Here is a 27,484-nt window from a genome sequence, read left to right on the forward strand (position 1 = left end):
GCGCTTTAGGAAACAAGAAATCAACCCAGACCCAGGTTGGCTCACCTGGTCATTTTATATAAGAATTTACATTTGACGTGGATACGCGTCACACCGCCTCCAAATGCACGTAATAAACTTTACGATCCGCGCTTCTAAGTAAATGCTGGCTATTTGCGCATCGCGAGGCAGATTTGGCGGTATCTGTTCAAGCGGAAGCTTTATATATTCTCTAATTGTTGGAGCTAATCGACGTCCAATAGACCTCGACCCCTTTCCTCTGTCCCTCCTAGCTCTCGCGACACAACTCAGGTCTTCTACTCTGGCGATCGCATCGTCCATGGCGTCTTCAAGCCATTCGATGGCGGAGCGAGAAGGAGGAGGAGGAGAGGAAGAAGAAGAGGAGGACGAAACCCTAGAGGAGGTTTCTTTCTTTCAATCTTCCTCCTCAAGATCCTTTCTTTACGTTTATAGATTCTTTTACGCCAGCCTCTGGATCTCAAGAATCAAGAATTTTGAGAATTTTTGTTTGTTTCTTGATCTCAATAATCAATAGTTCCTGTAGAATTGCTTGTTTTTTTCTCTCAAAAATCAATAGTTTCAAATAATTTGTTGCTTTAATTTTTTGGATCTCAAGAATTCAAGAATTTCAGCTTGTTTTAATTGGCTGCGCCATTTGATTTCTGCGCCTGATTTCTCGTCCCCGTTTCATTGCATTTCTTTATATATTATTGTATGATTTATGTATGCTGTATATATGAAATCAAGATCGAGAATCGATCGCTATTAGGTTTATTGCATTTACATTTCTTGAATGAATTTGTTGCTGCAAATATGAAATTAAGATCAAGAATTGGTAATCGTGTTATTTCTCGTTGATCTGTGGTCAGGCATATTCTATTGGAGGAAGGTAAGGAGATGCATAAAAGGGATGATATTTGGACTTTTCCATGTTAGGATACTTCCATGAGGACCATCCTCAAGAATTTAGATGGTTTAGGGGTTATGGGAGAACTTAGGTCCAAAGTGTCATATCAAACTATATATAAACCTTCAATGTTTCAAGATGTTATATTGCTACTTCTATTTTTTTAAACTTTTGCGGGCAAAAAGCATGGATTACTTGTATGTTGCAATCATCATGGTTCTCAAAGAGCGACCTTCAATTTCTCAATAAAAGAAGAACTCTCATTTAAATCAACACAGCCTCAACATTTGATTATTGCCTATTGGTGGATGTTATATTCTTTGTACCCTATATAACTCTATCTTCTTTTAAACCTTGATTATATGATTCTTGAAAATGATTCTTGGATGGGTGGCTTTCAAGGATTATCGAGACACAAAATTTGAGTTTAGGTAGAAAGCAATGAATTATAAATCAAATATCTGTAATTCCGTATTTTTTGAAAATTGAAATGCTTGAATCTTTGGGCATAACTCATGAACAAGTGGTCCCTCTTGTGAAGATTAAACAACGGATACTAGCTAAATTGCTAGAAATATCTCCAGTCAGCTATTAACTTCTGTATATTTTATAAATTTCTATGTTCTTCCTTTTCTAAATAACATGATCCTTGAAAAAAAAACCCACCCTTGCATAACATGATATTCTAATAGGCTACTAGGAGAATAGGTTGAAAACTGATGAATCTTCATTTAATCTTGTGCACAAGGTTCTAATTAAATCCAAAAACTATGTGGAATCAAGCATGTTCAACTCTCAGTGTTTCAAAGCATCCTATTCCTATTCAAAGAGCTTTCTTTTTGCACATAAATATTCTTATGGGCTGATTGGTAAGTATAAATGGTATTTCTATATTTTTTCAGCTCGAGGGCTTCGATGATTTCACACTTGCATCATCATGGGAAAGGTACCTTCATATTTCTGTCTTGCTATACATGTATACAGATCTCCTCTTGCATGATTTTAAATTAAATAGTTTCTCTCTTATTAGTCCTTTTCTGCGAACAGATTTAGTGACTGCTTAGTTTTGAATCATAAATAGACTAACCCTTTGATTTTATCTAGATTCATATCAGAAATAGAGGCTGTTTGTCGACTCTGGCTGGTTGATGGTCCAAAGAATTTGATGGTATGCTTTTCCCCCATCAGCAACTTTGTTTGAAATTCAAGAGCCTTCTCTTATTACTTATTTTTCCAACCATCATCTTCTAAGTGAAGTTGGTTTTGTATTTGAAAAATCTATACTGCATACTCTGGGAAAATATCATGTACATTTTCTCTTATACATAGCCTGCTTATGATGATGATACAGATGACCTCATGGTCCCAAGTGCTTGTTGCCCATCTCTCCCCTGCATGTCCATTTCAAGACAGCCATAGAGCTGACGTCTTGTTTCTCTCTTGTGTTCCAGTTTCTATTAATTTTTTCCCCTTTAAATGGGCATCTTCCTTGCATCTTTTGATTTATTGTTGATCGGAAGACTTTTCTTTGTTTATTTTGCATGTTCAATTTTTTATGTTCGTCAAAAGTTCATCTACAAGTTTGTACGTTTTATATCTCTATTGACATTCTGAAAGTTGCGAAGATGCTTTCTGACTCACAATCAAACATAGCTAATAAATAAACTCTTCCCATGAGCCTGCTGTTATCTTTGATTAGGCCACAATTACTTGCTTTGAGCAATAATATGCATCCTGCAATAGATACTTGACTTTATACTTAGTAGTAGGAATCTTTCCATTTAGGTTTGCATACCTGCTTTGGAATCTTTCCAGAAGCATTTGCTTCCTAAGTGTTTTCTTATTTTTTTAGAGACCTGCTTCCCCATACTGGCACCCCACCCACTTCTAGGAGCTAAAGTTTTATAACACATTTGAGCTATCAAAATCATGAATACATGTCATGCTAATTGATGATAATGGAGTTAGCAAACATCACCTTCTTCTCTCGGCATTTAATTTAGTACACAATTTCTTTTCTTTTCTTTTTTATCTGAGATGACACTTTGTCAAGGGCTCAAATCATTTCTAAGAAGACAAAATAAGGACATCAAAGGAGGAGGATGTTTTGGGGTTTAAAATAAAATATGAATTTGAGAACTTAGAATTAATGGGTTTGCATAACCAAAATAGGATTTCAAGATCAAAATTTTCAGCAATTTAGAATTTTTATCTTTCAATGAACATGTTTATTTCTTTATTATCCAAACCTCTAAAGTAAAGCCTGAATAGGCACCCATGGCTCTTTTCTGTTGTAGCAGATGAAATCTCTTAACATTTATATCATGTTTCTCATAGAAAATTTGAGCTGTAGAGGCTTTTGCATTGATACTCCTATTTACATAACTGTCAAATTCTCAATCATAATTTCATATACATAATTATCATATTTTAAGAGGGCATGCCTTTACACAATGGTAAGGTTGCTTCATTATAACTTAGGTGGGTTCAAAACATGGAAAGAACTTCTCTATATACGGGGGTAAGGTTGTATACATTTGGCCATCCTCAGACCCCACAATATGGGGAGCCTTATGCACTGGGATGCCCTTTTAGTTATAATCTTTTAAATGCTCTCGAACTATTTTGTTTGAGCCCTTTTGTATAAGGCTAGTTAATTTTACTTTTAGTGCTTGTCTTTCAGAAGCTTATGTGAAACCATGTTGGAAATCTGAAATTTGTTATTCGATTGCTAACATCTGGCTTATCTGCTAGTGCTTACTTCCTATATAAAAGCAAGAAGGGTTTGGTCTCCTGTCTGATAAACATTACATCTGGCATGCATAGATCATGCTACTTTTATGATACCCATATCCTGGCAACCATATAAGATGTATGTAAAATCAATACATACTGTGTCTGGCCCCTTATATTATCTGCTTGTGCAGGAAAAGAGTGCAGAATCCGTGGGCTCTCGAAAAAATTTATATAAGGTCAAATGTGAATTGAAGTATGGGTTAAAATTATATTGCATGGAATATTACTTTGAGACATCAAGGAATGGTAAAATAATAAGCTTATTGAAATGCTTTTTTTTTTTTCACTTTAGATATTATAAATAAGAACACAATTTCACCAATTTTGGATTTTGACTAATGCAGGCAAAGCTGCACATTGGGATGATGATTTGCACGATTTACAGCTATCCTTTGGAGTAGCTGAGTTTCTGGTATATGTTTTGTTTCTAATCTTGAATGTGAATCATCGCTTGCTTGATTCTATGATCCCTGTGTATATGGTAGTTCACCAAAGAGAAGTTGTTCTTAATATCAAAAATGTGGGAACTGGCATTGCATCCCATTTGTACCTTTATCATAAAATTGCTTAATAATAGGACGATTGCAGTTTTCTGGAGTTTTCACAAAAAAGAAAGTTCCAATTGGGAATTGGAAGAAATCATACTTCTTTTTTACAGCTTTCATTTTCTAGCAATACTTGGGAATAGTTAAATAGTTGACAAGTACCCAGTTTCTTGAACTAAGACTTGTTACAGGAGTGCTGAAGCAGATTTTTTTTTTTTTCTTTCAAAAATAGACCTTCTGGGAAAAAGGGGATGGTGGAGCCTAAAAAGTGCATGTAGAATATAATTTATATAAATGAACTCATCTGGTTTTTAAATTTTAAAGAATTCTGTTGCCCTTGTGGTTCATAAAAACTAAATAGTTTGATACTAAATTTACTTTTTATGTATTGATAGCGGATAAAGATAACTGATATAAGAGTAGATGAAGCATTAGAATGAGTATTTGGCCGAGTGGGAGTAGAGAAATTTGGGTGTGGGAATGGCACCCTATGTAGATCATGGCTGCTAATATTAGCACATTTCAGATAGATTGCTCGACCCATGTTGTTCCAATCACATGCTGGAACCCAGAGAATGCGAAATCTTGGATCATGTGCGCCAAGATACAACAAAATGAAGAATCTCCTGCCTCTTTGCTGTAAATGTCATTGAAATCAATACAAAAGCTAAAAATTCATGTACTTTCGATGTAAAATGAGCTTTTGTTAAGATTTAGGTAAATCCAACTTTCGATTTCAAAAAGAAGTAATAGGCTTACATGACTTCAAGAAAATTTAACTATTTCCACTAAATTCATAGGTGTTTCTTTTACATCTTGGAGTTTTACTAGACTAGAATAAACTAATTTATAAGAAGTTACACTTCCATGTTGTATGATATAAATTTCCTTTCTTTGCATCATATTACCTCAGGAGGTGCTGCCATCTGTAATGACTTTTTTCTTTATCCAGCTTTGAATATGACCTATATCAGGTGTGTTAGGAAACTCGCAAAGAGTTTTTTGGTGATACAGTTGATATAAGTTATCTGTAGGTTTTGGTTAAATAATGTGCTTAAGTCTGATGATTTACCCTCAGTCTTATGATCTTATCGAAGTGCCTGGTTTGTGGCACATGTCTGTTGGTTAGTTTGAGCAGTTGAGTGTAATAGTCCGAGCAGCTTCATTCTATAGAAGCTTACTCACCAGTGGCCTCTAAGGAGTAGTAGTTTGAGCCAACATCCTGTGGACCTCTTATTATCTTTAGGTTGATCTCACACTATGCGGCAACACCACAGCTTCTTGATTATAATCCAACTACTAAACTTTATCAACTAATCTTATTATCTTTAAGTTGATCCCGCACTATGTGGCAACGCTTCAGCTGCTTGATTATAATCCAACTGCTAAACTTGATTGACTAAACTTTATCATTCATGAGTTTCATTCATTTGGGGTTACCAAGTATGATGCAGTTTCCTCTTCCTGCAGCCTAATAAGACATGCCTACATTCCATGTAATCAAGCTCCAACTTTGTCATATGCAAACTCCATTTCCTAATATGGAGTTCTCTCCTCAGAAAATAGTTCATCTTTCGTATTGAGATGTAGCATGTGTTCTGAATTATCAGCCAGCTTCAAATAGAATGGCAAATGAGATGACTCGTGTAATGGATCTTACCTCATTACGTAATTATCTCTTTTCCACCTTAGGGTGTACATTATAGATTCTTTTTTAAATATATTTGTACCTGCCAATTTCAGATTTACTAGCAAGTCCAAGTTTATGTCTGTTCGGGAACAAATTCTGCTCGATTTGCATTTGCATGACACTCACTTTTTAAAATTCTTTACTTTTCCGTGATGTTATTTTGCATTCACGTTGCTATTTGCCTCTCTTCTCTCTCTCTCCCACCCTTTTCTGTGCTTTTTCAATAGCTTGTTCTCCATAATTTTCATCTTTACATGGTTCTACTATATTTTCTTTTATAAGGGTACTAGTTTAGTTTATAATTATGGATATGTTCTCTATATTGCTGTTGGATAGTGCATCCATTGATTTTGGTTTTGCATCCACTATCAGGTCATTGCACCTCTAAGTGCTAGTGGTGTGGTCCTTGATGCACCTGAATCAAGTAAGCTTTTAAGTGCTGTTGCAATCGCTTTATCAAATTGTGGCAGGTGAGTTGCTTCATGAAAATTTATGCTTCCTGCAAGGCTCTCTACTATGTTTGTAATTAAACAATTACCTTGATCAGTACAGAAATACTACAGTAGCTAAAGGAGTAAAAGAGGAGGACAAAAATAGTGTATCTCAAGTATGTTTCCAAGTCATTTATATAGTGTGACGTGAAAGCCTTTCTACCATGTATTCAAACAATTAGCTTGATAAAAAAAATTCATAGTTGATTTTTGAGAATAACATATTAGTTAGATGAGTAAGAACAGAAAAGAATGCAAAATGGAAAAAATCTTAATTGTTAATGGAGAACTACTATATAGGTTAGGAACATTTTCTTGACTCTTTTTCCAATTCCTATTTTAGCCTTCTCTTTTTATTCATTTCCCAGTTCTAGTCCACTACGCCCAGTATTTTCCCGAATCTTTTCCAATTCTTGTTTTAACATTATTTATTTATGTATTTCCCTAACATGCCACATTTTCTCTCCAGTGGCTGCGCATTCGTCGAGCAGTAGGAGTCTAATATGACATCTTGTTTTTATCCTTCATATCATGGTTCACCGCACTGGTACATACCACCTTGTATTGGGCATACCATACCATACCATACTGAATCGAGATTTGGTACGGAAAGGGAGGTACTGAATCTTGGTACACTGGACCAACCCTAGTATTGGGTATCCCAATTCTGTGCCAGCACAGTACTAATATGGTGTCTGGTATCAAGATAGTAACCCTTGCTCCTTATTATCCCAAGCTAATTTTGCATTTCGTGTTTTTCCTAACGTTCTCTGGATCTTGTAGCTTCTTAGATCTTCCCAATGCTTTTACTATCAATTTTGCCTCATTTCTTTAAATCTCTTTCCTAGCACAAGGAAAATTGGTGAAAGGCTGTGCTGTAAAAGATAGTGGAACTATGAGGGAAATAAAAATTTATGGAGGGTATATCTAGTACACTACCTCAAAGTTTCTATATTTCTAAATAGTAATAAATATCCTATAGGACCTGGTTTACCTTTCACAAGGTGTGGTTTTGGGACCCACTCTTGGAATCGGGAGTGGAGCCCAATATTTCCATAGTTCCATAGATGGTCCTTGCTTGCCCAAGGGACTGCAGTCTTGCCACTTTCTGGGTAGTTTATTCTTCTTTTTTTTGCTTCCTAATTGTAAAGTCATTTGAAATTGCCCTTCTTGATTATTCGTAGTATTTTTCATTTTGGACATTATTTTAATGGCACTCGTTGGGTGTATTTTTTATTTGTTGAGGTTTAATAGGAAGCATGTGGTGGCTAGTTATAATCCCTCCAAATAATAAAAGTTTTAATATTTCTTTTTTTTAAAATGTAATTAAACAATATTTGCAGCTACATTGTTTAAGGTTTTAAGATAGGACAGACATAAGTCCAAGTTTGATATATAGGATATGCTTCGGTACGTGAAAATTATTCTAGGCCATCCATCTTCATGAAGTAAACAACTTAAATTTTCTATTTAAACAATTATGACTTATCGTGACACCAAGGTACTGGTAAAAGATGTAGATATGGTCTGTCATATCATCTCGTATTGCTTGGTATGGGGCGTACTATACCATACCAGAAGGAAACCAATATAAAATTCAACTTCAAATCGGTACAAACCTTGTATCGCTCCATACCGAGGCATACCGAGATAAAAATTGAGAAAAATGGTTAGAGGCCTATTTTTGTATAGGGTGCGTATCGTACCGTACCAAACCGATAAGATATTGATACGGTATCCAGTATCGAGATTGCGGACCTTGAATTTAAATATATCACTCATAACCTAGATTAGGTCACAGTAAGGTTGGCCAAGCCAGACCGAACCGCTCGGTTCGGCCCGTACTGAGCCGACCTGGTGGGGTATTAGGTCGATTCGCTTATTGTATTCGGGATAAGTCTCGAACCGGCCGGTTCCATTTCAAATCGACGCAAACTATCCAGTTTGTACCGAGTTGGGCTGGGCCTCTCTCCCTCTTTCCTTCTTTGTTATAATGAGGTGTCGGGAAGGCCCAAGAAGTTTCTCAGGCCTTCCCAATGTTCATTTTATTCTGAAATTCTTCCCCTTCCCCCTATGGCAAAAATCATACCAATTCATCACGATTGAAGAAAGATCCAAGCCTAAATAAAGTGTGCTTCCTCCTGCCTATCTCATTCATTCTCTTTTTTTTTTGGCTCCAAAAAATAGCTCAAAATTTGCAAAACAAGGAGAGATTATGCCAAAATTTTTAATTTTGGCTTGATTTTATGACATGTTGTACATCTATAGATGATCTACACGATGACATAAAATTTTTTGATTTTTGGATTATATATATTTAAAAATTTAAAATATATATTTGGATTAAAAAATAAAAAATATAAAAAATAAAACTAAAAATATATAAAATCAGAAGCGTGTTTAGGGGCATGCAAGCTACTCTTCAGCAAAAATATTTTTTGAGGTAAATAAAAAATATTATCTTCATCGTAAATAAAAAATAGTATTATGTATTAGATAAATCAGATGTATTTTTTGAGGTAAAAAATATTATCTTCATCGTAACAAAATTTTGCTATTTTTAAATAATTGATAAATCTGCAAGAATGGAACATCAAAGAAAAATAAGCCATTGGTTGGGATCATGGACAAATTCTCTCGCTTCGGCACCATTGGAAGTGCAACTGGTGCAACACAGAGTTCAAGGGAGGGGAGGAGTAACTAGATTGAAGCGGCATTTAGCTGGTGGTTACATCGACGTATCTATATGCCTGAAATACCCACAAAGGTTCGGCAATTGATAAAGCACTTTGCTGATTTCAGAGCAGCAAAGGAGAGGGTTTTCAAGAAAAAGGCGACGGTGGACCGCCGAGCGGCCGAGCCACCTTCCTATCACTCCAGAAAGTCAAAGAAGGTGTCCGCTCCAGACGACGAGGAGGCATAGATTCAGGCTGCCATTCAGGCGACCATAGATGATCAGTGACAACAGAATGAGGTGGCCAGGCATAGGGCTTGATTTGGGCTTTGGTTCTGCGAGCAGCAAAGCAGATTTAGAGTTCAGGAGGACCTTCTCATTCAGAAAAGCCGTCAGCAGAGGCGATGGCCGTCTTGCATTTATGTCGACGGAGAATTTTTTTCTACTAAAAGCTCCCAGCATAGATGCAATAAGACCATCGCATTTGCTGACGGTCTTCCCAATTAAGAAGGTCCTTCTGAACTCTAGATCTGTCCTGCTCATGGAATGCCGTACCGGCCCGTACCGGCCGGTACGTACCGGTCCGGTCTTAGACCGGTACCGGAACAACAAAAAAACGGGTATTTTCCGGTTTTTTATCCGAACCGGCCGGTTCGCACCGGTACGATTTTTTTTTTAGAACCACAGCGCCGCGCGCTGTGGTTTTTGAAACCACCGCGTACCGGCCGGTACATACCGGACCGGACCGGTACCGTACCGGTCTGGCCGGCCACCGGTACGCCGACCGGTACCGGTACGGCGGACCTTCCTGCTGCTCACAGAATCGGAGCTCAATTCGTAGTATAAGGGCCCAAATCGAGCCCCATGCCTGGCCACCTGATCTTGCTACCACTGATCATCAAGGCTCGTCTGAATGGTAGCATGGATCTGTGCCTCCTCGTCATTTGAAGCAGATGCTGCCTTTGACTTTCTGGAGTGATAGGAAGATGGCTATGCCGCTCGGCGGTCCATCTCCGCTTTCTTTTTAAAAATCCTCTTCTTCGCTGTTCTGAAATCAACGAAGTGCTTCTTCATCAACTGCCGAACCTCCTGTGGGCATTTTTGGCATGTGGATACCACTTGCTAAGTACTGCTTCAACCTGATTATCCCTCCTTCCTTGAACTCTGTATTGCACCAGTTGCACTTTTAATGGTGCCGACCTGAGAGTATTTGCCCATGATCTTAACCGATCCTAGCCAATGTTACGCTCTGTCTCCTTTTTCTTTAATGGTTCTATTCCTGCAGGTTTATCAAGTATGTCAGTTTATCAATTATAAAAAAAGTAAAATTTCGTTATGATGAAGATAATATATATTTTACCTTAGAAAATATATTTGATTTATCTAATACATAACACTATTTTTTCATATTCATTTATTCATTTATATATTTTTAATAAATTTTAAATTAAAAATATATTTAAATACTATAAATTCAGAAAAATATGTTTTTTACTTCAGAAAATATTTCTAAAATATGTATTACTTACTACTCATTTTTCAGATTTTTTGGTATTAACTATATATTTTTAATCATTTTTAAATTTAAAAATAATTTTTAAATATAAATATTTAAAAAATTAATTTTAGCTCAGATTCATGTAGAACCCAAGACTGGATGCTACATATATTTTTTTAGGCCCGTGGGCATGCATTAAAGGTTATTTATTTCTTATTTTTTTCAAATTTAGGCTTAGGCCATTGCACGTATGATCGTATCAAAATTTGTATAAATGGACATCAAATTTTGCTAGAGTGTAGCTTGCATGCTCCTAAATATGCTTCTAATTTTATATTTTTTTAAATTTTATTATTTTCTTATTTTTTAATTAAAAAAGAATTTTTATTTTTTAAAAAATATATATAATCTAAAAATTAAAAAAAATAATGTCATTATGTAGATCATCCATAGATCTATAACTTATCCTAAAATTAAACCAAAATCAAAAATTTTGGCATGATCTCTATTTATTTTGAAAATTTCGAGCTATTTTTTGAAGCCCTCTAAAAAGAGAAGAAATGAGATTGGAAAGAGGAAGTACACCTTATTTAGGCTTAGATCTTTCTTCAATCGTGCTAAATCGGTGTGATTTTTGTTAGGGGAGAAGGGAGAGAAATTTAGAACAAAATGAATGTTGGGATTTGGGAAGGCTTGAAAAACTTCTCGGACCTTTCCAACACCTCATTATAACAAAAGAAGAAAAGGGGGAGGGGGCCGGTTCTGAACCGGCTCGACTCGGTGCGAACCCAATTGGTCCCCTATCGGGTCGGCTCGGTTCCGGCCGGGTTGGGACCGATCCCGAATACAACAGGCGAACCCAACTGGTCCCCTATCGGGTCGGCTCGGTAGGGGCCGAACCAGACGGTTCGGTCTGGTTCGGCCGACCTTGGGTAAAAGCAAGGTCAGCAGAATCGTCCCGAATCGAACAGTTCTGGCTTTTTCGAGCCATACTAGTGGCTCACCATTATGGTTTTGGCAATGAAAACGAAATCCGTTACCAGAATCGGAGAAGGAGAAGGAAAGAGAGCGAGCGTGGGAGGGAGGGCGAGGGCGGGAGGCCGGCGAAGGCCGCGGGAGGCGAGACTGCGGCCGGTTTCTTTGTTTCAAATGAAACAGGGGTCCGGGTGCGGCTGAAATTTTTTTACGATTTTTAAGTGAAGTCAGAAGGCCTCCGCTTGCATCCACCACCCTCTTCCTGCATCCACCACCCTCCGTCGGGCCCCCTCCCTCTCTCCACCTTCTCTCTCTCTCTTTTCCTCTCTCTCACAGTCTGCGTGCTTTCTTCTCCGTCGGTATAGGCCCGGTATGGCCCGTACCAACTCGTGCCGCCGAAAAACCGGTACAGTGCCTAGTACCGGTTCCGCCGACTTGGGTAACAGAGCTTTAGATGTTGGAACAAATTCCTGATTACATATTTCTTGGGCATTGGTTGATAATTTTTCTGATTTTACTGACTTACAACATCTAGTTTGTTAACTGCCAACCTCCAACTATGGATGATTACTTAGCTTTTATTTGCAGTAATTGGCCGGCATTTGTTCCAGTGCATGATCCTTCTCGAAAAGCATACATTGGAATCCAAAATATGGGCACAATTTTTACAAGAAGGTTTGATGGTGACCGTATTGGTAGCCAGGTTCCTATACGGCTCATGCATCTGGAGGGGCTATATGAGTTGTTTGTCTCAAAATTTGTGAGTTCTCCAAACCATAATCTGTTCTTGTTTCTAATTATTTATTTCTTCTGTTCAAATTGTTTTGTATATGGAGAAGGCTAAATCTCTTAATAGGGTTTGGCATATTTACACGAATTGATAACTGCAATGAGAAATTTTATTGTTGCTTGTTGCCTATATGTCCTATTGAATTTAGAATTTTTTTTAAACTTCTGGAAAATTGGACTGTATAATTATAAAAATTAAATGATGGATTTTTTAAATATTTAAGTTTTTTTTTGCACCCATTATAGTGATTGGTCTAAGTGACAAGAAGTTGCAAATTTTAAAAATAATTCAATTTAGCGAGGGCAAAGAATTTGTATTTTGATCAAAATTTGTGATGCCTTTTAAATATTTGCACTTCAACAGTATTCAATCATCAGTTTAGTGTGCATTGTTGCTTTGTTATCATGATAGCTTGAGAATCAAACATGTCTTTTAAAAGGTATGTTCGTTGTAGCAGCATCAACCTGAATACATGTAGACGTGTTTATGAGAGTTTTATTTTTGTTTCATCAGGTCCATGATGTCTAAAACAGCTTCTTATTGTTGCAAGGAAGCTGAAATTTCCAGAATTATATTTTGTGCTAATAAAAACATACAACATTTATGAAAGCTCCTGATGATTTGAATTTTATTCTAACCGAATTTGTTTCTGCAATTGCAAATTCTTACATCTGTGCAATTTGTGTTTGGAGGCTTTATCCTCAGTAGATTTCTCCACAAGCTGTTTTAAAGTGCGCTTCACAATGAAGCTGACATATAGAACACCTCCATATGATGATGATGAGATAGAGAGTGTAGAACGTGAAGCTAAAGAACCAGGAAGAGATCCTGATGGTTTGAATCTTATCAAAACACAATGGGATGATGATTGCCCTTGGACAGAGTGGTATTCCGCTGAGGATCCTGTTAGAGGTATTCTTTTCCTCCCTAAGTAAGATTATCTAGATACATACAGCTTATCTTATGGAGTCAACTTGCTCCTAGTTTTGTATTCTCAACTTGCTCCTAGTTTTATGTTCTCAATCTTCTCGAGTCTCAGGGATTTTTCTGAGGCAGTTATTTATTCTCCACGGATTTCTTCCTTTTCCATTAATCACAAAAGAAACTTCTGAGGGATGCTGTTTGGTATACTTTGTGATTATACTATTGCTTTTCTCTTTGAAATATCGATATTGCTTATAGAATGTAATATGCATGTGCCGTTGCTACTTAATTTGATGCCTGAGATATAACTTGGATGATTTGATGCCTTATATTGCAACTGAAGTGGCCATTCCCCTATTATAACCTAAGAGCTGGTCCTACTTAATAAAACTTATATTCTTGTAGTGTGTTTTAATTCCTAATCATCTTACTGTGAATAACTTTTGCTGGTTCTAGGTAATTGTGGAAACTAATTCTACAGCTCTTTTGTGAAGGGGTTTAATGATGATTGAAATAAACTCATGTTTATTTTTAGGTTTTGAGTTGATTGCCGTGTGGTTAAGTAGGACATTTGAAGGTTCTCTTGAGATGGCAGAACTAGAAAATGCCTCATCTTTTGATGCTGAAAAGTGGCTTATCTATCCTATCGTATCTCCAAATATGTAAGAATTCACTACCATATTGGATATGTATAATCTAGTCATTACTGTATTGTAGTATTTGTGCTGTTTGTAATTTTCATCTCACTTTGAAGTTGCTCTCCATATATTTTTTGTTGCATAAATTATGATCATGTGGGTTAATTTTCTATCATCAATTTTATATTCAGTTTCTGTATGTAGAATTTGGTCATCTCTCCTCATTCATCATCATGAAATCTTGCAGTAGTTTTAGATACTATTATGGTATCTTGTTTTTTTTTAAGTTATTCTTCTTTTTTTTCACCAAATTTTCCTTGTAGAAAATTGGATATTACACAATCACATAATTTACAGCTACTTGTATGCTTTATGCATGGTAACTGATAATGACAACTTGTCAATGGTGCCAAAAAACTATCAGTCTATGCTATTTTTCTTCATTCTTGAAAGAAAAGGCATTGACAGGTCGATCTCTAAGATGAATGAAAATCTAACTGTAATAAATTACATATGTAAAGCTATACAAGTTTCGTTGTATACATTGCAAACAGTATAGTGCAATACTTAATGACACTGTTCATTTCTTGGTCCCCATTCATGATGTTCATGAAATTTTATAGGGTTTCAGCTGTTTGTGTGTATGGCATACAAATAGAACACCATTTGTTTCATATTTCTGGAAAATTGCTGTTTGAAGTATAGCGTGCATGCATGGACAAACGCACATTCACTAGTAGTGGGCCTTGAACCTTTGAGTAATTGTACTTCACTTCTCTGGGAACCTAGATTTAACCATTACCTGGTTTTCCACTTACATATTTAAGACAAGAATAGTATATGAATTTGGATCTAAGCTGCTTTTGTGGGCATCCTTATAGTTGATTTGACATTTTATGTCCAATTCCGGTAAGTAGATTTTTACTAGAACTTCTTATCGAATGCAATTCTAATATTGTGCTGTTTCTGCTATTCCTATCTGGTGATTCATTGTATATGTAGCACATTGTTATTAGATCCATTATATATGTAGCAAAGGGTTATTATTATATTGGGCTTCGGGTTAGGTGACTTGATATTCATGTAGTAGACCTGTGGTTTAATTTCATATTGCAATCACTTTATTGCTTTAGATATTAATTGTGTTATTATAGGCCAAGTATTTATTGTAGGCTAGTGAATTGTTTACATTTGTAAATCATTCCGTCATTTCTTTTTCCTATTGAAGCTAACCTTTTATGTTTACTAAAGCTTTTTAAGATCCTTACAACATCAATTCAAGTTTATATTATAATTCAATGTCTTGGTTTTACCTCAGATCCATCTCATTATTCTTATTGTTGTGATGCTTATTTCATGTGCCTGTGCTATTTTACTTTCTAATCCACAGCTGAGCAAGAAAACTTGTGTACTTACGCAGCTTACAGCCATTAGTATTGTCACTAGATCTTTCCCTTAAGATTCAAAGACAGTGACAAAGGAACCCCTTCATTTCATCTATTCACATTCTTTTTTTTTTTGGGTTAAATTATCCATAAGAATGTGAAAACAATAACCAATTTGTCTTAGAACTACAATGTGGTATTTTTGATTATTGACTAATATTTCAATGGTTGTATTTTTTAAGATTTTGAAATCTTTTTGTGCAAATATACTTTCTGTTTTGTAAATTATTATTGCATTTATACACTTTAAAATCCCTTAGTTGAGGATTTTCTCTTTGAAAAGTGTAAAGTTTCATGTCGCATTATGTTCACCTCTATATATGCCTAGAATATTTGTTTTCTTGGTTTAGTTTTTTGACTACCAGGTCTTTCTTTATAGGCTTGATGACTCTGTAGGAAAATTTGTTGGATTTGCTTCCCAACTACGCCTTTTAGTAGGTGCATTGGATATGTCATTTGAAGCTCAATTTTTGGAAGATTTTTTGTCAGGTTTGAGTCGTTTGACATTTCTATCTCGTTAGTTAACCTTTTTCCTCTCTCTTTAGATGATATACGCGTAACATAAATAGATATTATATTCCTAATGGTAATATCTTTCTCCTTTATGTTAGACAGCCGAAAATCCAGGTTCTGATATTTCAAAGTCTTCAACTGCCATTCCTCCTCCAACAGTTCTTGATCGTGTTCTTAAAGAACTTTTCCATGATGGTATTCCTCTTCGTCTGCCAGCTACATTGAACATTAATTGCTTGTTACTGCTCTTATGAAGCTTTAATTGTTCTTTTCAATTTGCTACTAGATGTCATCATTCATTTTTAACATTCTACATTCAGTATGTTGGGCTCTTGTTGGTGCCTTCCATGCCTGTTTTTTCTGAGAAAGTTGTGTTGTTTGTGGGCACCATGTTGATGGCCTTTGTTTTGATGCATTTTTCATATTAGTATTTGCTTTCGTTGTAGGAGAAAGTTGCATTTATATTGCAAGGATAAAGAGGCACAAGGTTTCTGTTAGTCAAGAAGATATATGATGCGCTATAAGAATAACATGGATGTTATGAAATTGTTAGCGATTGGAGAATCTGTGAGTGTGATTAGGCTTAGTTACTCGACTTATTTGATCACATCCAACAATTGAGATTGTGTTCCTGAATTTCTTAGAGATACCCCATCATAATGGTAAGAAAGACTGAGAAAAAGCTTAAACCAGAGTTCCCGCTTTTGCTCCATATCCTAGAGGACAAATGAGAAAATTACCGCCTGTTTGGTTGTTTAGATAGGTTATCCTCTGGATTTAACTAAATTAAACATATAGTGGAAGAGCTGAAGGATGTGGGAAGGCAAGAGTTTGGTGTGGGAGGACGAGTTTTTCCTAATTAGGAACACCTTGTAACAGATAATCCCTAATAATCAGGATACAGTAAATCACCTTTTAATGGAATTGAATATCCTTGTTTGTCTTGGGATTATTGGTTCCTGGGCTGCTGGGACTGAGATTTCCCCCTCTCCTACGACCACCTTGTCCCTCATATTCACTCTAAACTAGGTTTAGCCAACTGATAAGTTATCAGGGCATCCAAACAGCCCCTACAAGTTTTATGTATCACATGACAACTACAGGGTTCGAAGATTTTAGAAGCATTAATTTTCTCTTTTTTTTCCAGGTCAAAGTTGCTCGAATACTAGTTTAAAAGGTTGGTGCTTGTTTGTGCTGGCTGAAGTTTTGAATCTGTTTGATGAGGAAGGGTAAAAGTCGACCTTGATTTGTTCACAATGTGTGCACTAAGGTTTGTGATCACCACTAGAGTTCGGGGCTTGGTGAGACACATCCTTGGATAGTAGATGCGTCTCCAGGAGATTACGAGCATCAGTTTCTTTCCCGTGATGATTACCTTGAGGTTCATTGACTGCAAGTATTTACTCAGAAAAGAAAGAAAAAAGAAAGTTGGTCGGAAGCATGGTCTGCTGAGCCAATCGGAGCCAACCGGTTCAGCTTGTACCGTACTGGTGCTGGCCAAAAAAAGAAAGTTGGTCGGAAGCATGGTCTGGTGAGCCGACCGGTTCAGCTTGTACCGTACTGGTGCTGGCCAGCACCGATACGGTACAGCCACAAAATTCGGTTCCTACCCCTTTGGGGTCGGAACCGAACGGCTCCTACCCCTTTGGGGTCGGAACCGAACGGCTAGGTAAGAGAACGGCTCCTTGCCTGTACCTATGCGAACCGGTCCGGTTCGCACCGGTACAAGCCCGGTACCGGCACCGGGGAAGAAGAAGAGGAAGAAGAGGAAAGAAAAGGAAGAAAGAGGAAGAAAGAAGAGGAAGAAAAAGAGGAAGAAGAAGAGAGAGGAGAAGAAGAAGAAGCCTACCTCCTCCCTCGGGCCGACGAGGATCACTCGTTCTCCGGTACGGTTTCGGCCCCTTCTTTGCTTGCGGTAGAAGGGGGAAGAGAGAAGAGGAGAAGAGGAGAGAGGAGAAGAAAGGAGAGAAGGGTCGGGAAGGAGAGGAGGAGAAGGGTCGGGAAGAAGAACAGGAGAAGGAAAAAAAAAGGAGAGAGGCCCGCGCGCGGGGGCGCGGGTGTGAGTGGGGAAACGTGTCCCTGACTTGTGCTTGCACACATTCCACACGGTGCAAACCGCGCATCCACGCGCAGGAAATCGCGCGCGCGGTTCCCCGCACGGGTCAGCGATTTCCGTAATGCCACTCTGTGGCCGAACGAGGACGCGCACGCAAGGTCCGCCGTACCGGTACCAGTCGGCGTACCGGTGGCGGCCCAAACCGGTATGAAATCGGTCCCGTACCGGTCCGAACCGGTCCCGTACCGATTCTTCAACAGTAAACTACCGGTACCGGATTCCACGCTGATCCGGTACCGGTCCCAGGCCGGACCGGTACGTACCGGGCGGTACGGACCGGTACGGCAGACCATGCGTGCACGCGTCTGTGCATTTTTTTTAAAGCGGAAACGGTTCGGTACTGGTCTTCACCGGTACGTCGGTTCGGTCGGTTTTGCGTACTTTGGTCGGAAGGATATATTACATGCAATATATTAATTATGTAGGGAATGCAAATCATTGAGAGAGTCAGAGATTCACTTGCCTGCTAGGACAGGTGAAGGGAGGTATCTTTGTAAAGATCAAGATTATTCATCCATCTGCACAACCAAGATTCGTGCAAACGAGGAGATTGGGGGGTAGGGTGGGGAGACGGGGGCTTTTCCTCCACTGCAATCACCATTGGTGCCGCCTCCCTCAACGGGGGGCTTCGGCTGTCGGAGATCCAACACTGCCAACGGAGGCGAGAGGGTGCAGGGGCTATGGATGGTTTGAGCTTGAGAGATCGGGGCTTGGTGGGGTGAGAATGGATCGGGGTGGCCGGATAGGTTGAACTATGCCACTCTGGAGATCATTAGGGTGGAATTCGAAGCCCGGGATTGAGATATTTGGGGAAATTAGGGTTTTGGAGGTGGGAAGCCTTGGATTTTGGGGAGAAGAGAGCGATTTGCTAAAGTTGAGGGGGAGTGGCATGCCAATGTTGTCGCAAGAGGCTCATCGGTGCTACCGCATGTGCTCTCCATTGATGGCAACATGGAGGAAGAGGAAGAAGAGAAGAGGCAATTCGAAGGGAATGATGCTTGCATAGATGTTAAAGAAACTGCCATGATCCAAATATTCATCCACTTGCATAGATCTCAAAGCAACTATGGATGATCCAGATATTCATCCGCTTGCGTAGATCTTAAAGCAATCACGGATGATCTAGATGCTCATCTGTCTGCATGGATCTTAAAGAGATCAGTGGATGATCGAGATTATTCATCCACCTGCATAGATCTCGAAAAAAGCTAGATATTTATTTGTATGTACAGATCTCCAAGCAACTGCATGGATGATTCAAATATTTTTCCGCCTGCACAGATCTCAAAGTGATTAGTGGATTTCATCCACCTATGTAAATCTTGAAGTAATCCAAATATTCATCGGTTTGCATAGATCTCAAAGCATATGTGTGGATGATCCGAATATTCATCTCCTGTACAGATCTCAAAGCGACGATGTGGATGATCTGGATTATACATTCACTTGTATAGATCTTAAAAAGATGTTGGAATAGGCTAAAAGAGACAGAGGGCATTTTCGTCATATGAAACAGTGGACTAACGTTGTCCGCTGGTCGGGGAGTCAAATGACCAGTTTGGAATAATCTACAAACTTGAAGGACCTGTTTGAAACTTTTTTAAAGCCGAGAGGTGTCTTTTAGATTTGCCCATTAATTTTCCCTTGATTGAAGTGACTGAGAAGGGTTGTTTAGTTGGGAAATGAGTGAGAACAAGAGTAAAAGCCATTCTGAAAATTATGGAGGAAAACTTTGGAAGAGTGGCATGGATAAAATGGAGAAGTGCCTCGAATCATGATATTATAATGATGCTTTCTAATGTATGGATCATAGAACTTTTCACTAAAGAGGGCTTGTATAAAAGCAAGAAGGATAGGTTAGAAATGAGCGCCTTAAAGAATTGTGTGAATGACACAGCTGAGGAAGTTAACGGAAGGAAATGATATGCGTGTCTTAACCTAGGGGCTTGTTTTTCTGATTTTGGATTCAGCAAGGGGACTGCAAACAGGATCTTTAACATTGGTGGAAGTAGCTTGGAAAGACTTAGAAAGGGCATGTATCATAGAGGTGGTAATTACAATAGGAAGAATGACATAGAAGTAATGTTAGTCCAAAATTGTTAATATAAGGCTTGTTGGTTATGGTTTTTGTTATATCTGTTCATCTTATGGATATAACTGTTTTCCTCTTTTCCAACTGTACTGTGGCTAATCAATTGCATTAACTGTTTTATCCTCAGGAATTCAAGGTTCAGACTGTGTAGAACTTGAAAACAAATATTCTCGTGCTATCAAAGGTGCACCTTTGGATTCTCTATTTGCCCAATTTTGTTTGCATTCGCTCTGGTTTGGAAGCTGCAATATACGCGGTTAGTATCTGAAAATAAATATTGTGCTTTGAGGGGGAATGCTGTGTTTCATTTATTGCATTAATTTAGCCTGGCCATAATGGATCTGCTCATATTTTTGAAAGTGTCTACAAAATAAAGATTGCTAATTGAAGATTGCTGGTTTTCTTTTTTATGATAATTAGCAATAGCATTCCTCTGGATTGAATTTGTCCGGGAAGTTCGGTGGTGCTGGGAGGAGTCACAGCCCTTACCACGAATGTCAATCAATCCCAACATTGACCTTTCTACCTGTCTAATACATCAAAAGTTGCAAATGGTATTTTTTTTGCATTTTAACCACACTTGGTATTTTGTCTTTCTCGAGGCACTAGATTTATTATCGGTTTTTTCTGGCATGTGATTAGGTAAGCTCATTATTTGTTTCTGCTTATGACCCATTGTGATAGGATGCCTTGAGAGGCACATGGTTGGGTTATTTGTGAATCATGTGCTTCTAAAATCTGCTGCTTTTAAATTGCATGTATTATGACTGACAAGTTATTGCTGTTAAAAGCTTCATTTCTAGATGTTCAGGGAAGACATCATTAGCCTGATGTAAGTAGCCTGTAATAGAAAAGGCGACATCTTTGAAGTGTGATAAGATTTCACCATGCAAATTTAAGAAATAATTGATCCTGCAATTCGTGTTTGTACTGTACATTAGTGGAGCCTCAATTTTCTCTTTGTACAAACAATGATGACAAATATTCAACTTAGTTAATCTATTATTCTCAAAAAAGTTGTATTGATAATTGTAGACCTTTTATATTCCTGGTTATATGAATTAAATTCAGAAGTAAGCTTTACATGGGAACAACCAAGGTATGGCTGAACCGACCGGTTCCGGTTGGTTCAGCCTGTACCGAACCGGTGCCGACGAGCACCGGTACGGTACAACGTATAAAAACGGTTTTGACCCAAACTGGGTCGGAATCGATTGGTGCTGTACTTGTACCGGTTCGCACCAGTACAAGCACATTTTTTCCGCACGTGGGCGCGCGGGGAAGAGCGCCTACGCAACTGGAACCCGCATGGGCTTGTTATTTTTTTTTAGGAATCGCGCGCGGATACGCGAGCGGAGAACGCGCGCCTGCACGCGATTCCCCGCACAGGAACCGCGCCCTTGCGCGATTCCCCAGTAGGGAATTGCGCCCGCGCGGGGCACTGTGCCCACGCGGGCTGCCAGCCCGCGTGGGCCATTTAATACCACAAAAATGCCCGCGCGGACGCAGTGATTTTTTTTGGGAATCGCGTGCGGACGCACGAGCGGAGAACGCTCGCCGATGCACGATTCTCCGTGCAGGAATCGCGCCCGCGCGCGTTTCTCCATGCGGGGCACTGTGCCCATGCGGGTTGCCAGCCCGCATGGGCCATTTACTGCCACAAAGTGGCATTTGACGCGTCTGCGGACGCGCGCGGACGTGTTGTTTTTTTTTTTATGTCCGCGTGCGCGGGGCTGCGTGCGCGGCTCCGGTTCGGTACCAGTTCCAAGCCGGTACCGAACCGGAACCGTACCGGTGCCAGTGTTGACCGGTACGCCGTTACGGTCGGTCCGGCGAGCCTTGGGAACAACCACAGGTTGATAGCAGACAAAAAATAATGAAAAATCTTATCTGGAGACAGCGAAGCAAAATTAGACAAATCATGAATCTTATAGAGATTATTCAGAACTCGAAGTTGGATGTGGCTCCAAGCACAAAACTTATGTAGCATTGCCACCTATAATAGTGCACCCACCATGCTTCTTTGGCTGGCGCTGTTCTTGCATATGGACTCTTCTATGTTACATACTGTAAGCATTCTGCATGACATGTATGTCACACTAGTCCTCACCAAATCTGGAAAGATATTTGTGGCAGAGGTAAGTTCAAAATAATTTCCTAGAACAAATGGTCTAGCAGAGGTGATGTGCTGTGCTATAATACCATCGATTGGCAACTGCAAACTCAAGATACTGCCGCCAGTTGATCCAGCTGTTAAAACAGTTAGTAAAATAATATAAGTACAGCATTTTCTTGGGAAAAGAAAGAAGTTTTAGATATACTAAACTTATCAACTATGAATCTGCTGATGTAATATGTAAGTTTGCTGATTAGCTGTCCTGCATGATGAAATTTAGAATTTTCCTAGTACCCTCTGCTTGTCTGAATACTCAGCAGCAAGGTCTAACCTGCCAAAGTTCATACCATGTTACTTCATAAGTCTCAACAAAGTATTATGTTGTTAGCTGGTAGGCTGTAATAATTTTTATTCCATGTGCTTATAAGTAAGGTAGTTAAACTACAGCCCTTGGGGTTTTCTAACAAGCCTTAGTTCTTAGGTGAAAGTTTTATTAATTTATCCTAGTTATAAGTGATGTCTACCTAGGATTAATGCGGCTATTTATCATTTGAGGGATCAAGAATACCTAACAGAGGCAAATTATCAAGGTTGCCGCTGTCAAACTGAAAGGAATTTTCACGTGGTATAACAATTATTGAGCATATTCTTTATGATCAGAACAGCTTCATTGATGCATCATTGCAACTTTTCTTGAAAATATTTTTGTTCAAAATCAGCATATTCATTTGTTTTTTGTTTGTTTGTACCTGTAAGCTTGCTATATGCATTAGGAAGAAGAACTTGTTCAATCATCCAAATTGTACTGAAAATAAAGACCACAATTCTAGTGATAGTAAGGTACTGTTCAATATCTGTTCTTCTCTTTTATCTTATTTTGCACATCAAGAATGGGCATCAATCCTCTGATTTGAAATACAGGTGGACTTCCAAGTTGATCTGCATAAGGAGCCTATGGATGATAAAAGCGACAGGTGCGGTTGGCAATTGAGCATATTACCTTACATTTTTGTGAAATTTAATGACATTACCTGAAATGCTGTTTTATCATGCCTTCCATTAGTCTATCCACTTCTTTGGTCTTTGTTGATCTATGAGTAATTGTGATTTGAGTGAATGCATTTTAATAAATTATTTTTAAGTCATTTATTCAGATATTGTTAGTAAAATTGGGGGACAAGTGTGGTATAGTGCAGTGTACCTCCTTCCTCCCTTTCTGCCCCCTTTTCCTCTTTCCCTTTCCTCTTTCCTGCAAGTCCTATTAAATCAACAAAATGCTACACTACTAGAGCAAAAATCTGTTCCATGTATTTAATTTCCCTATCTTGTTTGCAACTATTTATCCCCTCTACATAGCTACAATGTAGGGCTAAAGAATGCAAAAATATTTGACACCTGTTCCCTTCATGTTGGAGTGTAGGTACTGTGATGTCCAACTTTCTAAATACAACGTCAAATCAACCACCTCCAATTTTGTGAATAACTCTGCTTCATAAATGAACATATGAAGAATTTCCCTATCGTCAATCTATCATGTACTTCGGTTTCCACAGTTTAGACATGTCTAGATTTCGTATCAATTTTGCCTTGAGTTTACAGATTATCTTTGCAAAAGCTGACATTCTAGCCATTGCAGCAGTATCTTGCTTTTTATTGCACAATGAAATAATGCAGTTAATAGGAGTTCAAACTCGCAATGGCAAGAGGAAGATAAATATTGAAATTGGAGAGGAGGAAAGAACTAGTTAACTGAAAAAAGAAATCAATAATTGCCTCCTCCCCACCAAAATATACTCTAATTTAGGTTGGAATTATCTGGACATAGTACCGAAAACTAAGGTGGTTTTTTACTTATGTAGGATTAGAGTAATGCAACTAAGTGCACAGTCGTCACTACTGTTCCTGATACTTTGTCCATACACTTGAAGAACTTACAGTTATTTGGAGCTACTTAGGTTTTAGAAACATTAAACCAACACAAAAATTGAAATCTTAATCTAAAAAGTACCATCTACTTAACAAATAATGTTTGATTTTCATCTGTTGAACACTTGAACCTGAATTAGACATGCAGTTTTTTCCCTGGTTTTTAATAGGCTGGTCCCCCCGTTCCCACATCAATAGTTTTTGCTGCATGGAACTTATCCTCAAGTTCCTTGGTTTGCTTAAGATGACTCATGTTCCATGTGTATTAACTTGATGTTATAACATACAAGTCTGTAACCCTCACCAAATAATTTGGTACATGCTGGAAGTTGATGAGGCAATCCCTCCTTATGAGTGCAAATAATCATCTTAATATTAAATTTGCACATGGATTCCATCTTGCAAATCTACGCACAAAAGGAAGCATGAATGAGGTCAGATATCCTTGGTGTTCCCATAAAGCAATATTTATACTATATTAAAGATCTGTGAGTTTTGAATGTGGAAATTCTCTAAAACTAAAGGTCTCTGTCCGACAATTTTTCTTTCCAAAATGCCCTTAGGCTTTTTTTAAGTGGTTACCAGTCTCTCTCCAGTCAAATTTTAACAGAGATGGAAATGTGGCTAGTCAACAAATAGCATTCTTTTTTGGGAGAAAGCAATACACTATTGCAACCATATTTCATGGATCTTATGGAGATGAGTTCATATCTAGTGGATGTCAGGCAACATATCAATGTAAAGATGCCTTTTGATCTCTTCTGTAATTGCCAAATGTTGGGATGAAGTGGGGAAATCTTTGCTAAGAATAATATGATATACAACGAAGCATGAGATGAATTATTTGCCTATTATATGGGTTGTTTTTAAACAATGAGGAAGACATGAAAGAGAAATGTAGTTGATGAATGGTAACATCAAGAAGGTATATTAAAAAAAAAAGAGTAGATTGGAGGAAGCTGAGTAATTAAAATAGCAAAGAATAAAATAATTAAATGTTGGTTGAGATGGAAAATTGGTGATGGCCCAAGCTTAAATGATGAGATGGGCTAAATTTTCTATTAGGGGAATGGGAATCTAATATAAATTCAACACTAAAGAATATTACCATAATGGAGACTATGGCTTCTGATAGGAAATTTTGCTAAGATGGTATGATTAAGTTGGCCCAATTTGATGAGCTTAGGCTTTTTTACTTCTGCTGGTGATTATAAGCGCAATATCTACGTTATACCTTTACCTTGGCTTGCTGATATACTTATCAAGTCAGCAGGTTGGCAACCACCTGTTTTACTTTCCTTTTTCTTTACTGTGCAACTTCATAGCAGATACAAATTTTCATTTCTGAGCATTCTTTTTCTAATGACCACAACTACTCATGGTGATATGAGGGAAAATTTGAAGCTTGAAATAGCAGGTGAGGTTGAATTCGCATTTATATATTTTGTTATATTGCTGCTTAACAGCTACATATATCTTATGTCTAGTTCAACTCCAGTTCAAGATAGGCTATGTTCTATGGCATGCCCATTAAATTCAGTATTTTATGAGTCCATTTCTTGGAGCAAGTTTTTTCAAAAATTTGTTTATTAGTTATTACAGTTCTTTGAGATCGGACTGGCAACATGATCCAAAAGGACCAAAACAAACCAGAATAAGCTTGAGTAAGGATCCTAACGATGTGATACCATCTACGAATCTGCAACCAGTAGATCAAGTAAGGAAGGGATCAGCTGGTGTTGTGGGGTCCATGATGCTCTTGAATTCATTTCAAGAAATGCATTCTCCATACACACAGGTTTTTGTTCAACACTTTTATTCTTTCATTCTTGAACACAGATATGCAGCTTTCTAGTGTGCTGAACAAGTCTTACCTAGTTTTTGACTTTTAGGATGCACCCATTATGACAGAAGATATGCATGAAGAAAGGCTGCGTGCTGTTGAAGCTTTTGGTGATGCATTTGTAAGTTTCATTTCCTTCATCATGTTGGCTATTTCTTTTTCTCCATATTACTGAGCCCATTTATCCAACAAACATTTGACGTTATGAGGAATATTGCTGAAGTATGTCTTGTTGCTTTATTACTTTAGTAATGAGTTACTTTTTAGTCATGTCATCAGTTTCACTATCATGTTGTCCTAATTCAAGAACTTTCTTCATAGATTTAATGTTGTTTGAGATTTGCTTCCATAGACACTTGGTAGCAGCTGTTATCTGGAGCTTTTGCATCTTCTTTGAAGCATCTCCTGTTAAATTGATTTGCTTCTGCATCGCCAGCAAATGCGTTTGTTTGGTTTCTGGCAATCTGTTATGGGTGTGAATTGTTGTTTGGCAGGCTTATGATGTGGGAACTTCATCTAATGTGGCTTCTAGAGCATTGTCAGTTGTCACAATCTGCTGCAAAGACAGCACTCTCAAATGTGGACACACAGCATGCTGAGCAACATGACAAAAGGCTAGGAAATAGTTTTTTTCTTGTGACATGCATGCATGGAAGGAAACAAGGCAAATTAAGAAAAAGATGCCACTCTGTCGACTTGTTTGAGAAATCTGAGAGACTAAAAGCATCTGAGATGCTATTAGGTGGAAAAAGGATTCAAGACATTCAAAATAACTCTTAAAACTTACTGGAAATATTTCAAGGAAACAAGGCAAATTGAGAAAAAGATGCCACGATGTCGAGTTGTTTGAGAAATCTGAAAGATTAGAAGCATCTGAGATGCTATAAGGTGGCAAAAGGATTCAAGACATTCAAAATAACTTTTAATACTTACTGGAAATATTCATACATGCATGTGCAAGTTGTGTAGTGTTGATTATTTTGGGTTCTTGGTCATTAAGTGCCTGTTACCTGGCACGAGCTTTCATCCTTCGAGCTCGTTTGGTTCGCGGAAAAAGGAAGGGGGAAAGTGTGGTCAACGGGAAAGTAATGAAATGCCTTTGGTTTGGTTGGAGTTTTCAAAGGAGAGAGATGGAAAAGTTGTATTCCCATGGGAATATGATTTCCATATTTCATGGAAAAGTCTTTCCCATGAGAAACATTGGAAAATTCTTTCCAATGAGAAACATGGAAAAATTACTTTCCTATGAGGCGGAAATCACTCCATCTTTATTTTTTTCCAAAAAGGCCCTTCAGCATTAAAGAGGCATTAAAGACCTAATTTTTATTAAAGGTATAATAGAAATTATACATAACTTTTTCAGGAAAGTGGATGGTCAACCAAACATAAGCACTCTGAAAATCTGTCACTTTTCCATGTTTAACCAAACATGCCAAAAGTACATTTTCAGGCATTTTCTTCCTAGGAATCTATATCCTAGGAATCATTTTTCTTGAAGGAAAAAT

The 27,484-nt window shown here is 38.0% G+C and overlaps 1 protein-coding gene across 2 annotated transcripts in view; it reads left to right on the plus strand.

The window, feature by feature from the left end:
- The first annotated feature begins 236 nt into the window (after positions 1-236).
- Positions 237-27,484, plus strand: part of LOC103717474 (rab3 GTPase-activating protein catalytic subunit) — a 38,407-nt gene continuing 11,159 nt past the window's right edge. The window contains exons 1-17 of one of the 2 annotated variants that reach the window (XM_008805879.4): positions 237-403; positions 1,810-1,853; positions 2,012-2,075; positions 3,835-3,949; positions 4,048-4,115; positions 6,311-6,408; positions 12,165-12,336; positions 13,059-13,278; positions 13,826-13,952; positions 15,753-15,862; positions 15,989-16,081; positions 20,222-20,350; positions 20,515-20,648; positions 22,967-23,050; positions 23,132-23,184; positions 25,730-25,934; positions 26,029-26,100. In XM_008805879.4, coding sequence (XP_008804101.2) covers positions 320-403; positions 1,810-1,853; positions 2,012-2,075; positions 3,835-3,949; positions 4,048-4,115; positions 6,311-6,408; positions 12,165-12,336; positions 13,059-13,278; positions 13,826-13,952; positions 15,753-15,862; positions 15,989-16,081; positions 20,222-20,350; positions 20,515-20,648; positions 22,967-23,050; positions 23,132-23,184; positions 25,730-25,934; positions 26,029-26,100 — 1,872 coding nt within the window. In that variant the 5' untranslated portion in view covers positions 237-319. The remainder of the gene's footprint in view (positions 404-1,809; positions 1,854-2,011; positions 2,076-3,834; positions 3,950-4,047; positions 4,116-6,310; positions 6,409-12,164; positions 12,337-13,058; positions 13,279-13,825; positions 13,953-15,752; positions 15,863-15,988; positions 16,082-20,221; positions 20,351-20,514; positions 20,649-22,966; positions 23,051-23,131; positions 23,185-25,729; positions 25,935-26,028; positions 26,101-27,484) is intronic. The other variant, XM_008805880.4, reaches the window with a different exon arrangement.

The sequence above is a fragment of the Phoenix dactylifera genome, chromosome 3 (assembly GCF_009389715.1).
Source record: "Phoenix dactylifera cultivar Barhee BC4 chromosome 3, palm_55x_up_171113_PBpolish2nd_filt_p, whole genome shotgun sequence".
NCBI lineage: Eukaryota > Viridiplantae > Streptophyta > Magnoliopsida > Arecales > Arecaceae > Phoenix > Phoenix dactylifera.